Source organism: Staurois parvus, unplaced genomic scaffold, assembly GCF_062004578.1.
Source record: "Staurois parvus isolate SC_StPar_1 unplaced genomic scaffold, SC_StPar_1.0 ptg000054l, whole genome shotgun sequence".
NCBI lineage: Eukaryota > Metazoa > Chordata > Amphibia > Anura > Ranidae > Staurois > Staurois parvus.
The window spans coordinates 1,992,434-2,006,368 of record NW_028317850.1 but is presented as its reverse complement, the minus strand read 5'-3'; the positions used below and the strand labels follow the sequence as shown (position 1 = coordinate 2,006,368).

Below are 13,935 nucleotides of genomic sequence, written 5' to 3'. Positions count from 1 at the left end.
CAAAAGCTTCACATTTTGAAAACCAAAACCTCCTCTAACATGTTTAACCCAATGGACTTAATCCTTTATGATTAAGCCCAACAGCCGAAACATATCAGAGGAGTGGTCCTAGATGTGGGACCATGTGCTGAAACATTTTGGTTTTAGGTTGGTTAAAGTTTTGTTTGTGAAGACATCATAAATGTACTGCTTTACCTTTGGTGAGCTGTACTGCTTTACTGAGATATATGTGGAGGAGTGATGGACTCCAAGCAACCAACTGATTCCAGTATATGAGGGGGAGTGCTTGGAGGGTTGGACTGGAGGACTTTTTTGACGCTACAAACTGTAGGTGTTTTAAAGATTAATTCACCCAAGCTGATATATCAGCTTTGGTATATGATGGAGAGTGTAAGCATTTGACATTCTTAAATATGTCTCTAGCTTTGTGAAACCTCTGCTCTTGAGTTCCAAGGTTTGCAGACCTACCATGGCTGAGGGATTCCCAACATGACATTTGGTTTTACTTTCTGTTGTGGAAAATGCTGCAGAAGGGATTGAATGACTATCACAGTTTCTTAGTCTGAAACGCACCACTTTTTGGTACCGATAGCAATAAATAGTGACACCAATACTGATAACAATAAATAAGATCAGAAATGGTCCACCTTTCCAAAAGACAAGAACTTTCTACACAACAAGCATACATATTAATCAGCTGGAGGATTGAGGCCAGGCACTGCACACAATGCTAGTGACAGTGTGGGAACAATTTAAATTGAGCAGGGTTTCTAACCAATCTAGTGGATCTTTCAAAACCCTCCCAGAGTATTACTAAAAATGTTATGAACAAATGACTGTCATCTCATATCTATGAATGGCTTTATTCCTTTGTTGATAAACATGCATCAAGCTACTACTTAGGAGAGATAGCAGTGTCAGCATAGCCACTTATAGGGGTTGATTTACTAAAGGCAAACAGGCTGTTCACTTTGCAAGGGAATTGTCACATTTCTTTGTGAATATAGTGAAAATGCACTTTGCTAAGAATACACAATCACATGCAAGAAAAATGTTAAGACCTGTATTTTTACTTGATTATGATTGGATGGTGGAAATCAGCAGAGCTTCACCTCTTTCACTAAGCTAAGGGAAAATTAATTTGCAAAGTAAAAATTCCCTTGCAAATTGAAAGGCCTATTTGCTCACATCATTTTTACTAGTAATCTCCCTATAGTGTGATGGGGTGACAACACAGAAGCACGTATGGGAGAAAGAGACAGAAGGTTGTCACCCTGTAAAAGGAAGTGTCTAATACAGGCTTTTACAGCAGGAATACCAAATATTTTAATAAACTCTGTACATTAAAAGTTTTCAAATGAGGATTGAAAATTTGATAAAGATGTTAATGATCTTACGAGATATGTATGATTGGGTTTACATCTGCTTTAGGAGTATTTCAGTTTTTATATTTTTATCTATATACACTACATTGCTATACAATGTCTTGTAATATATTCCTTTTTTTGTAAATTATAATGCTTTACCCTAAAGAAGAGTAGTATTATGCAGAAAGCCTCATGAAGAAGTCTTTCTGCAATATACACATCTTGCAGGATGTCACTGCTAAAGGTCATTAGATCACATAGCAAAAAGACCGAAGGGTACAATATACCATCCGAGCATTATTATTTGCTATACAGTTTTTTAAGTTTGTTGTTTCTGGTGAAAGTATCTAAATTAAGGACAGATTAATTTACATTAGGCTAAGCTGCACAAACAAGCAATTTAATTGAAAACATTCCTAAATTCTGGCTTGCTACCAGGCTTATATGAGCAAAAAAAAAAAGAACAGCCTTTGCTTATTTGTTAGTATGGACATACTTTCATTGATAGCTTTTATAATTGACACATCATCTTTCTCACAGTTCTCATCTGATACATGACTAAATTTAAACTTCAAGTTTCATATCACAGAACCATGCTAATATGCTGTGCTATCATATTCTATGTTGTATCAGATTTGCTAATAATTAACAATTTTCTAAAATAATTGGCTAACACTTGCTTTGCTGCACTTGGGTCCTGGGATTGTCATCAAAGACACCATATGCATGTGGTTTTTATATCCTTTTCGTGGTTGATCGGTAAAATTTACCAGTTAGTTGGCTTTCATGTAAAAATGGCATTGTTGTGTGCGTAAGACTGTAGCATGGTGTAACATTACATAGGGACACTAGCTAGTAAGCTTCTTTAGGGGTAAGTCCTAGTCAAAGGTTCAATTTTCCCTGTAAAGGGCTCTACAATAAAGTTTTGTTAATGTTTTATGAGTGCTGGCAGCTCGACACAAGTCAGGTTTCCCCATCATTCACCCTTAAGACACTTATGTTATTTGGCTATACATTAGCAGAATTAGCAAACCTAATCACTAGCAAACCTAATCACAAAATATGCAATAAATAAATAAATCTATTTTTCAGTATCTTTGGCACCATGCCTCACAATATACACCTTTCTTAAGCAAATCATTTTTAGGAAATTGTTGAACATTTTCTCACCTGAACATTCTGACATTATTGTATCAGTTGGTCTGTCTGACTGCTTATCTGATGGACCTGATGAGCAACCCAACAGGTCCACTGACAGAGATCCAACAGCAGGTTGACAATGCTGCTGCCAGTTGAGAGGCAGTAGCTTAGCGTTGTCAGCCTGCAACAAGAAGTGCTGTTACTGGCAGAACCTTCAGGTAAAGAAACTTTGCAACATATTTACAAAAATTAATTTTCTAAAGAAAATTGTATAAAGTTAGACATGCTACTAAACATACTGAAATGTAGATTTTGAGTTTGTTCCACTTTAAAGTGAAGGAAAGCCTAACTATAGCTACTGTATTTTTTTAAAATGCCCCCACCACCATCCTGCATACTATATATAAAAAAGGTGTATGTACTTACTAATATTTAATCTGGTCTGGCCACATGATCCCGCAGTTCCAGCTCCCTTGTATCAGTGAGCAGCCTCTTAAACGGAGAGGAGAGAGCACCAACAACAGCTGGATAATGGGAGCCTATAGGAGGATTTACTAAAACCGGATTACAAAGAATCTGGTGCAGCTGTGCATAGTAACCAATCAGCCTCTAACTTCAGCTTGTGCACATTAAGCTTTGACAATAAAACCTAGAAGATGATTGGTTACTATGCACAGTTGCACCAGACTCTGTGTGCGCCAGTCTTAGTTAGGCTTCCCCATGGGTGATATCATGCTCCCAGAATTATTATTATAGCTACTTGTATAGCGCCATCAATTTACGCAGCGCTTTACATGCATATTGTACATTCACATCAGTCCCTAACCCTCAAGGGGCGTACAATCTAAGGTCCCTAACTCACATTCATACATACATATATGAGAGCCAATTTAGACAGGAGCGAATTGACCTACCAGTGTGGGATGAAACCAGAGTACCTGGAGGAAACCCATGCAGGCACAGGGAGAACATGCAAACTCCAAGCAGGTGGTGTTGTGGTTAAGATTCGAACCAATGACGTCAGCATTGCCAGGTGGGTGTGCTAACCACTCAGCCACTGTGCTGCATTCACAACCATTGTTAAGTGCTCCCTTACACAGAACTGTAGGATTACACGAATGGACCAGAATGGATTAAAAATAGTTAAGTACACAGATCTTAGATAGATTAGACAGGATATGTAGGACGGAGGGGGTAGAGAGTAGATATAGTTATAGAAATAGTTAGGGTTTTAATTAAATTTAAACTTAAAGGGGTTCTAAAGCCTGAAGATTTTTACTTTAATGCATTCTCTGCATTAAGATAAAAAACCTTCAGTGCCCCCCCCCCCCCCCCCCCAGTCTACCTTATACTTACCTGAGCTCGATCTCAATCCAGCAATGTGCATGGACGGCTTTCTCCCTCCTCATTGGACAGAGAGGTGGCAGCTGGAGCCAATGGACTCACACAGAGCCGGCTCGAGAGTGAGCACACATGAGTACCTCCACAGCAAGCAGCTTGGTATGGGGGCACTTGGCAGTGGGGAGAAGGGAGAAGAGAACAATGGGGGATCCAAGAAGAGGAGGATCTGGGCTGGTCTATGCAAAACCATTGCACAGAGCAGGAAAATATGACATGTTTGTAATTAAAAAAAAAAACAAACATTAAGCTTTAATATCACTTTAATGAATATGCCAGCTCATACTTAGCCATTACTGTATGATAGAATTTCTGTGGAATCCCATGGACTGCACAATGTATGACAACATTAATGTGTATTTGTTTTAACTAATATACAATCAAAAAAGTGGAGGGTAACACAATTAAACATAATAGATAAAATATGCCACCCTAGATACAATATCATTGCACAAGAATAGCGTGCAGATAAAAAGAGATAAAAAATCCTTTTGTTAAATGCACACTGGCCTCCCTGCAGTTTATGTGACAGAATTATGTCCAGTGTTGCAAACACAATGACACATAATTACTGAAGAGTTAAAACCACCATTGTAGCATTAATCACCCAGATGGTAGAAATGGCCATCAGCATGTAAAGGCATGAATGGCCGTATTAATTACGCTACCCCATGCAGCCACATAACATTCTTTTAAAAGTACACCAATAAATATCCATTTGTGAAGGTTAATTTAATGCAGTTATCTTGTACTATATGTGTCGCCAATTTCATCCATTAATCAAGTAGTAAATTCTCCAGAGGGCCAGCTAAAGTCACATGCTGCTGTTCGAGGTTCACAGCCTTTACAGTCCCTACAGACTGGTAAACTAGAGTGGACTAATGTACAAATCATTTATTTTCATCTTCATGTACTAGTGTACAGTCATGTATGTGAATGTTACTTCTATGATGGCCTTTTGTTTAGATTGGATAACCAGACTTTTGCTGTATGGCATCTATGGCCATCTCTTCAGTCTTTTACATAATGGGAACCAATATTATTATTCTTCATTTCCCATATCATTGGGTTTAACCTTCACAACGTACTTTACAAGTCACTTCCGAAGCTATGTGGGTTTCTGCTTATCTGTGTATGAAGCATGGAAGCAGAACGCAATTTATCCTTGTTTTCACGGGCCGTGTACATTTATTTCCCTTTATCAGATAGTAGTATTTCTCATTACAATGTACAATATAGTAGATACTTTATTCCTTCCCAGTCAGAGTGAAACTATTATATGAGTTTTCGCACATATTTAAAAACGATTTTGCTGATGGAAGCCAGTTAGCTTGGCAGGGCCTGGGTAAAACTGGAGAATTTGACAGAAAACATCAAAAACATGTGTATGGCCTACAGACTCCATGCAGACAGTGAGGCTGATTTGCTAGAAGAGTAGCAAAGAAGTTGCAAAGAGAACATTCTCTTACCTTACTGAAAAAAATGAAGTTGTGTTCACAGTACAAGCTTCTTCAATTGTGTACAAGACAAAATCCATTTAAAACCAAATCTCTTGGGAATGATTGGGTATTTATAGTGAATACAGCTTTGCTTTATTTTCTACTCCTTTAGTAAACCATCACCAGTGTCTTGGTGAGGATGGGCCATGGTCACAGTGTTAACCATACCTCTGTGTATACACTGGAGTTGATTTACTAAAACTGAAGGGTGCAAAATCTGGTGCAGCTGATCATGGTAGCCAATCATCTTCCAGCTTCAGCTTGTTCAATTAAGCTTTGACAAAGAATCTGGAAGCTGATTGGTTTTTATGCAGAATTGCACTGGATTTTGCACTCTCCCGTTTTAGTAAATCAACCCCAGAGTTCAATGCAGCTGCTAAAAATTTTCTATATATTACAAGTCACAGTACAAGTGTATATTTATAGTCACAGTAGAGGATAATAGAAAACTATTTGAAAAATTCCACCTGGACTAGAGCCAAAAGTAAGTGGTTCATCCACACATCACACACTCTCCGCCATATAAAGGCGTTAACATTGTTGATATTGTGACAGTAAACCTGCAGGTTTAGATGATCCAAGGCACTTATTAGTGGCTATTGTATGTCATATTTGTATTACTCTATTTCTGTATGTTCTAAGTTAGAAAAGAGCACTGGGCTCAATTTCCATTGTACTTTGTACACATAGTTATGATTAGAATTTAATACTTTTATTGTAAATTATTTGTACACTATAGTAGACATTGGCACTATCACAGTTACCGTTATATGTATCAGTTTATTAACTGCCATGCCATTAAAATGAGAATAAATATTTAACATGTTAGATTGCAAGCTCCCATGGACAGGGCCCTCTGAGTCATCCTGTATTGAATTGTGTTGTAACTGTACTGTCTCCCTTTACTTTGTAAAGTGTTCACAAAGTATAAAAGTATATGTACACCCTGCAAACTCTAGGCACTATATAAATTCTGTATAATAATATGAACAATATGTTCAGTAGACACTGACAATATTACATTTTTATTATTATCTTAATATACAACTTACACTGTCTTAAAAACATCCTCCCTTATACAGTAGCAAATAAATGTAGGTCTATATCATTTGTTTTGGTAGTTTAACTCTAGACTTTGCCAGTTCTTTTAAATGGTGTACCTCCAAAATCTATTACAGAGAGAGTGGCCCTACACAATAGATTTAGTAGTATCCCTTTATGCCAGGACCACAATTGCCACATGTAATGTATCTTATATAATAATTATATTGTATCTTTCTGTCTTCTTTAGAAGTTTACCTACAGCCATTTGCAATATAGCTGCATGCTTTTGGACGTTTGGGGAAAATATTTCTTAATAACATGGGTTTTCATATTAGATTGTATGACTGAAAGCTAATTTAACATCAGAATTATTGATTAACACAAAAGGTTTTTATAGCAAAGGTCTGAACCTTTTCAATAAGGTAAAATGGCAAAAATGCTGTAACCACTGGAAACAAATCTATTTTTTTTTTTAATTAATCTATTTAAACTGGTGAAAGGGTGACATCTAGTTACTGCATGTACCATATTATTATTATTATTATTATTATACAGGATTTATATAGCACCAAGTTTGCTCAGCGCTTTACAATATAACTGGAGACAATACAGTTCAATACAAGAGGGTTAGGAGGGCCCTGCTCATTGGAGCTTACAATCTAAGAGCATATGATTATTGTGCTTTGCAACTCCATATTAATAATGACATACCACTTCTTAGTAATTAATCTGGAGGGCTTCTTTATTATGCAATACAGACAATACAGACCTAAAACTATACACCTTCTGCAACAGAGACATAGCAAGTAATATTTTTCCTGCACAATTATATTTTAAAAACGATTTTTCCCACTATACCTTTAATAAATAAATGGATGAAGCCAAAGTCCACTATGTTGTGTTTTGGCAGAGTTATATTTACATGGTCATTGAAACCTGGTATTTTTGTTTAAGCATCCATTGCTCTCCACATACAGATATGGATTAAATCAGGTCACTTTCTCAGGACCTTTTAGTCTGCCTAATAAAAATCTGGCAACAGGTTAAGATGTGTAATCTTTAGCTTTTAATAAATACCACCTTGTTATTGATGCACAGGTCAAATTTGGTATCAAATCAGCACAGGATACGGACTTCAGACTTTCCTTAATTGACTTATATGTGCTTGGAAACAGGAGATATGAGAGATGAAGATCAGAGAGTAATATGCAATGTTGCATTAGTACATAACATGGATTGCATGCACTATTTATATGTGTGATGCTTATTTATATAAAAAACTGGGCATTTAACCCATAGTATCTAGTGTGATTTACCCTTACCTGAAAAAAATCGTATTACAATACAAATCTTTCACAGACACGATGGGGAGTGATTGCATGCAGAGAAGTAGGATCGCTTAGAAGTTATAGATCGTACTGATGCACTATTGTATGTACAACTTTAACTTGGTAACTGCTGCATCATACAATAAACAGTGGTATTATGTAAAAACAATACATATATATAATATTTCCGGGATCTTTTGTATACATACGATTTAAATCATAGGGTTGTAAAGGCAAGGTTGGATCAATTCTCAGTGGAGGGAAGTATAAGGTGTCACCACCTCAATAGCTGCATCTCTCAAGTTTGCACACATTTTAGTGATGTTCTTCATTGGCTGAGTTGAGTTATGAAAGATGCAAGTTTTCGGGATAACTCAAATCCCTTTGTCGGGCTTTATTCATTAGCAAATAAAGGGTATACCTTAAACTCCTAGCTTTCTACATTAATCCCTGGCTACCACCCTCACTGTCTGCTGACATAAGGTCAATTTATTAAAATCCTCCAGGCTGTTCACTTAGCATTTGAAATACCCATTCATGTGCACAGAAGAAAAAAACATTTTTTTTTTTGGGTGTTAACAGTGAACACAACTTCACCAACGTGAAAAGTCTATAATCTTTTAATAAATCAACCCATAAAAAGGTCTACTGCTACATACCAATATAAGCATTTTTAACATTCAATCATGTGCACAGAAAAAAAAAAGTTTTTTCTTGCACATGATTTGGTGCTGACAGTGAACACAACTTCACCTTATGTACTCAGTGAAAAGTCTATAATCTTCCTATGAAGGTGGACGGTTACATGTTGTCATATAACTGAGGTCAACAGGTAGTAGGGAAAACAATCCATTGAAGTGTTCAGATATTAGACTATACAAATCTTAATAGTGTCCCCTATTGTACCTTTCATGAATTAATTATCAGTTATTACTGACTTATTGTCGAGTTACAATTTTTAGTGTCTCCTTATGTGTCCTTCATAAGATAATAATGAATTATTTTTTGTTTGATATTATTGAGTTAATTAATAACAATAATGAAAGAGCTTTTAGTGCCCCCTATTGCATCCTTCAAGATAATAATAAATTATTTTTTATTTGTTATTATTGAGTTAATTAATAATAGTCAAAGAGTTTTTAGTATCCCCTATTGCATCCTTCATAAGAATTATTTTGTATTTGTGATTATTGAGTTCATGAATAATAATCAGAGTTTTTAGTGCCCCCTATTGCATCCTTTAAAAGATAATAATGAATTATGCTTTATTTGTTATCATTGAGTTAATTAACAATAATCAGAGTTTAATTAACTCCCCTATTGTATCCTTCATAAGATAATGAATTATTTTGTGTTTGTTATTATTGAGTTAATTAATAATAATTAGAGTTTTTAGTGTCCCCTATTGTTTCCTTCATAAGATAATAATGAATTATTTTGTATTTGTTATTATTGAGTTAATTAATAATAATCAGAGTTTTTAGTGTTCCCTATTGCATCCTTCATAAGATAATAATTATTTTTTATTTGTTATTATTGAGTTAATTAATAATAATCAGAGTTTTTAGTGTCCCCTATTGTATTCTTCATGAAATAGTATTTAGTTATTTTTGAGGTGTTATTATTGAGTTAATTAACAGTATAATAATAGTGAAAGTTTTATGTCCCCTATTGTACCCTTTATGAGATAATCAGTAATAATTGAATTATAGTCAAGTGAACTAATAATAATGAGTCTTTTTAGTGTCCCCTACTGCACCCTTCATTGGATAGTAATGAGTTATAATTGAATTATAGTCAAGTGAACTAATAATAATGAGAGTCTTTTAGTGTCCCCTATTGCATCCTTCGTTGGGTAGTAATGAGTTATTATTGAAATATAATCCAGTGAATAATAATGAGAGACCTTTTAATGTCCCCCATTGCACCCTTCATAGGATAGTAATGAGTAATAACTGAATGAATTCATAATACTGATAGACTTTTTAGTGTCCCCCATTGCACCCTTCATAGGATAGTAATGAGTAATAACTGAATGAATGCATAATACTGAGAGTCTTTTTAGTGTCCCCTATTGTACCCTTCATAAGGTAGTCATGAGTAATAACTGAATTAATTCATAATGATGAGAGCCTTTTTAGTGTCCCCTATTGCACCCTTCATAAGATAGTAATGAGTAATAACTGAATTAATTCATAATAATAAGAGTCTTTTTAGTGTCCCCCATTGTATCCTTCATTGGATAATAATGAGTTATAACTGAATGAATTCATAATAATGAGAGACTTTTTAGTGTTCCCTATTGCATCTTCATTGGATAGTATTGAGTAATAACTGAATGAATTCATATTAATGACATACTTTTTAGTGTCCCCCATTGCACCCTTCATTGGATAGTAATGAGTTATAACTGAATGAATTCACAATAATGAGTCTTTTTAGTGTCCCCCATTGCACCCATCATCGGATAATAATGAGTTATTATTGAGTTATAACTGATTGAATTTCTAATAATGAGAGACTTTAGTGTTCCCTATTGTACCCTCCATGACACAATAGGCGATACCTATTAGAATACAATGTCTACAAAGTAGCTAATGTTAAAGCACAAATGTAAACATCCGATAATAAGAGTCAATAAACATAAAAGAAGTGTTTAGTAATACATCTCCCGAAGTTATGTGGCTGCTCTGGACCTGTTGTATCTCCAGTACAGTGTGTGCGGATTGCGAGTCCCTGTCCCTGGCAATGTCCCTGAATGGGCAGCAGGCACAATGTCCGACAATCGCAGGATGGGAGAGCTGGAGGGATGTGTGAATTCCTGCGCTGGGCTATAGGGATCACATTACAGAGTTCCAGCGCAGCCTGATAACTTCCATTAGGAGCGATGTACCCTGAGCTGCGTGCAGGCAGCAGATGCAGGCTGGTGACTCCTCTTACCTTGGTATGCTTGACCTCCAGGTTTGGGGTGGGTGAGGGCAGCAGATGTAGAGAGGCCATCAGGGCAGCAGGGTCTGTCTTCACTTCTCCAGGCATCTCTATTTTACTGGAAGTCATAGCTGGGATGGACTATGCTGGATGGACTAAGCCTTCTCCCTGTCTGGATCTCTTCAGCTGACCTAATATTTGTTTGTACTAGGGGAAGAGATGAGTGTTCTGGATATTAGCTCTCTTCCTCTGTATATAGGCAGGTGTCAAGCTGGGTCTCTTCTTATTGGACATCATGGGAGAAGCAGGGTGGGGATGGGGGGGGGGGCTGGTTCATCCTATGATGATATAATTACAAACGTCTATTTACATAAACCACTCAGCACAAGCCTATTCAGTCCCATCGCCAGTCAATGGGACTTCCCTTCCTTTTAACACGTTCAGTGCTGAAGAGTGTGATTGGGGCTCTCCTGACACCTCCACCCAGTAGTGTGATGGAGCCCTCCTTGGCATGCTCACAGCTCCATCCACGTTTGGAGAGACATGGCAGGGGATTACTTGGCACTAATTAAAAACGAATTAGCACCTCTGTGTTGTGTTCAGCTCATCGGAAAACAACCAAAAGGGTTTAGACAATCAGAGGGTGTCACACACTCACTACCCATTACAGACTAGCAACTCAGAACCTAATTAGATACAATCTGTAAAACAGGACCTCTGGATGTTCTGCAATGCATGACTGTGAACAAGTGATCCCATTTGTGTGCCTAATCCTTGCTGATTACTCTGTGCTCTGCTTGGGAAACTTTTCCAGAGCTGTTTGCTTTTTTACAGCTGCTCAGTTTGTGGGGTGGATTTGCAGGTAGTCAGTAAAGACTATACAGTAGGAAGTGTGACAATGTGTGGATGGTCCTTTTAAATTCTGCTTTATTCTTATTAGAGGCATTTATAGACAATTGACATTTGTTGTTCGTTCACATCAACCTCTGCTCTCAAAAAGCTTACACTGTAATTTATTTATTACAGGTACTTATATAGCGCCAATTTATGCAGCACTTTACACATATATATTGTACATTCACATCAGTCCCTAACCGTCAAGGTGTGTTAAATCTAAGGTCCCTAACTCACATTTATACATACACATATTAGGGCCAATTTAGACAGGATCCAATTAACCTTCCAGCTTGTCTTTAGAAGGAAACCCATTCAGGCATAGGGAGAACATACAGACTACAGGCAGGTGGTTGGTATTTGAACCAACAACCCTAGTACTGCCAGGTGGAAGTGCTAACCATTTAGCCACTGTGCTGCCGCAATCTAACATCTCTATTTCACATTATAGGGCAAAATTACCTAACAACATGCCTTTGGAGTATGAAAGGAAACCTGAGTACCTGGAGTAAACCTACACCCAGGGGCAGACTGAAAATTCGAGCACTCGGGCACTGCCCGAGGGCCCGGGGTCAGTAGGGGGCCCCATGAAGTGCCCCTGATACCTTTTATAGGCTTTTTGTGAGTGTGGGCGAGGACATAGGGGCCCCATGATCCCCTATTGCCCGGAGGCCCCATGAGTTGTCAGTCCGCCCCTGCCTGCACCAAAACTCCATGCAGGTAGTGTCATGACTGGGATTCAAACCAATGACACTAGTGCTGCGAGGCAGAAGTGTAAACCATTATGTTACTGTGGGGTTGATTTACTAAAACTGGAGAGTGCAAAATCTGGTGCAGCTCTGCATAGAAACCAATCAGCTTCCAGTTTTGTTTTGTCAAAGCTTAATTGAACAAGCTGAAGTTACACCCCGGTCACACCGATACCGACTTTGAAACCGTGCAACTTACAGTGAAGTCGTATGATTTCAAAGGCTGATGACATGTCGATTTGAGGTGCGATTTGCAAGACATCTGACACAGATATCTAGGCAAATAACACCAAAAGTAGTGCATACACTACTTTAGAAATTGGTGTGGCTTCAACCAAGTTGGAACTGATATGACCGCTGTCCGCTTAATTGTGGACAATAGGGTGCGACTTACCATGCGATTTGCAAGTCGTATGCCATGCAAATCGCATGCCTACTTGCACCTGGTGTGACTGGGGTCTTAGAAGCTGAAAGGCTACCATGCACATCTGCACCAGATTTTGCACTCTCCAGTTTTAGTAAATCAACTCCTGTGCTTCTGCTCCTCTCCTATTATTATTATACAGGATTTAAATAGCGCCAACAGTTTGCACAGTGCTTTACAAAATGAAGACAGACATTACAGTTACAATACAATTTGGTACAAAAGGAATTAGAGGGCCCTGCTCATTAGAGCTTACAATCTCTCCTACTAGTTTTTGTTGTTATAGCAGGTATGCAATAACTAAAGCAAGCTTTAGTGTTTGTATTTTAGGTATGTCCTATTATTGTATATTGACTACATGTACTACAGTTTAGAGCAGTGGTCTCCAAACTGTGGCACGGGGGCCAGATGCGGACCTTTGCTTGCCTTTATCTGGGCCTTGGAGTACTGTTCATCCCACTGATATGAGACACTATTCTGCCCATTGACACCAACAATGTGGTATAATATCTGCCACCAACAGCAAGAATGGGGTGCTATTTCTCCCATTGACATATGGCAATGGGGCACTATTCTATCCTGAATACCAAAGATGGGGCGCTGTTTACTCCCACTGATGCAAAAACAATTCTTTTTGCTCTGGCCACAGTCCAGTACCCCTAAAGTCTGAAGGACAGTTAACTGGCCCTTTGTTTAGGAAGTTTGGAGACCCTGATTTAGAGAATGAGTGTTGTTCATTTTTTTAATGTATTTCTGTATTTGTTCTTATATGTCTGGAATGCGTTTCTTTTGTGCATTATTAATAAGGAAATAGAGATTAGCATGGCACTAGCTGCTTGGAGTTCGCATGTTCTCCCTGTGCCTGTGTGAGTTGCCTCCAGTTTCCTCCCACACTCCAAAGACATGCTGGTAGGTTATTTGGCTCCTGCCTAATTGGCCCTAGGATGTGTATGTATGAAGGCAAGTTAGGGATCTTAGATTGTAAACTCCTTGAGGCCAGGGACTGATGTGAATGCACAATATATATATGTAAAGTGCTGAGTAAATTGACGGCACTATTTAAGTACCTGTAATAAATAAATACAAAATTTAAAAACAGGTATGCAATCTATATAATATATTTATCAATATACTGACATGCTTGGATAACTTCATAAAATGAGA

The 13,935-nt window shown here is 37.6% G+C and overlaps 1 protein-coding gene across 1 annotated transcript in view; it reads right to left on the bottom strand.

The window, feature by feature from the left end:
* ALDH1A2 (aldehyde dehydrogenase 1 family member A2) overlaps positions 1 to 10,952 on the bottom strand; it is a 54,960-nt gene extending 44,008 nt beyond the window's left edge. Inside the window, exon 1 of the mRNA XM_089667728.1 lies at positions 10,717 to 10,952. Coding sequence (XP_089523854.1) covers positions 10,717 to 10,833 — 117 coding nt within the window. The 5' untranslated portion in view covers positions 10,834 to 10,952. The remainder of the gene's footprint in view (positions 1 to 10,716) is intronic.
* Between the last annotated feature and the right edge of the window lie 2,983 nt (positions 10,953 to 13,935).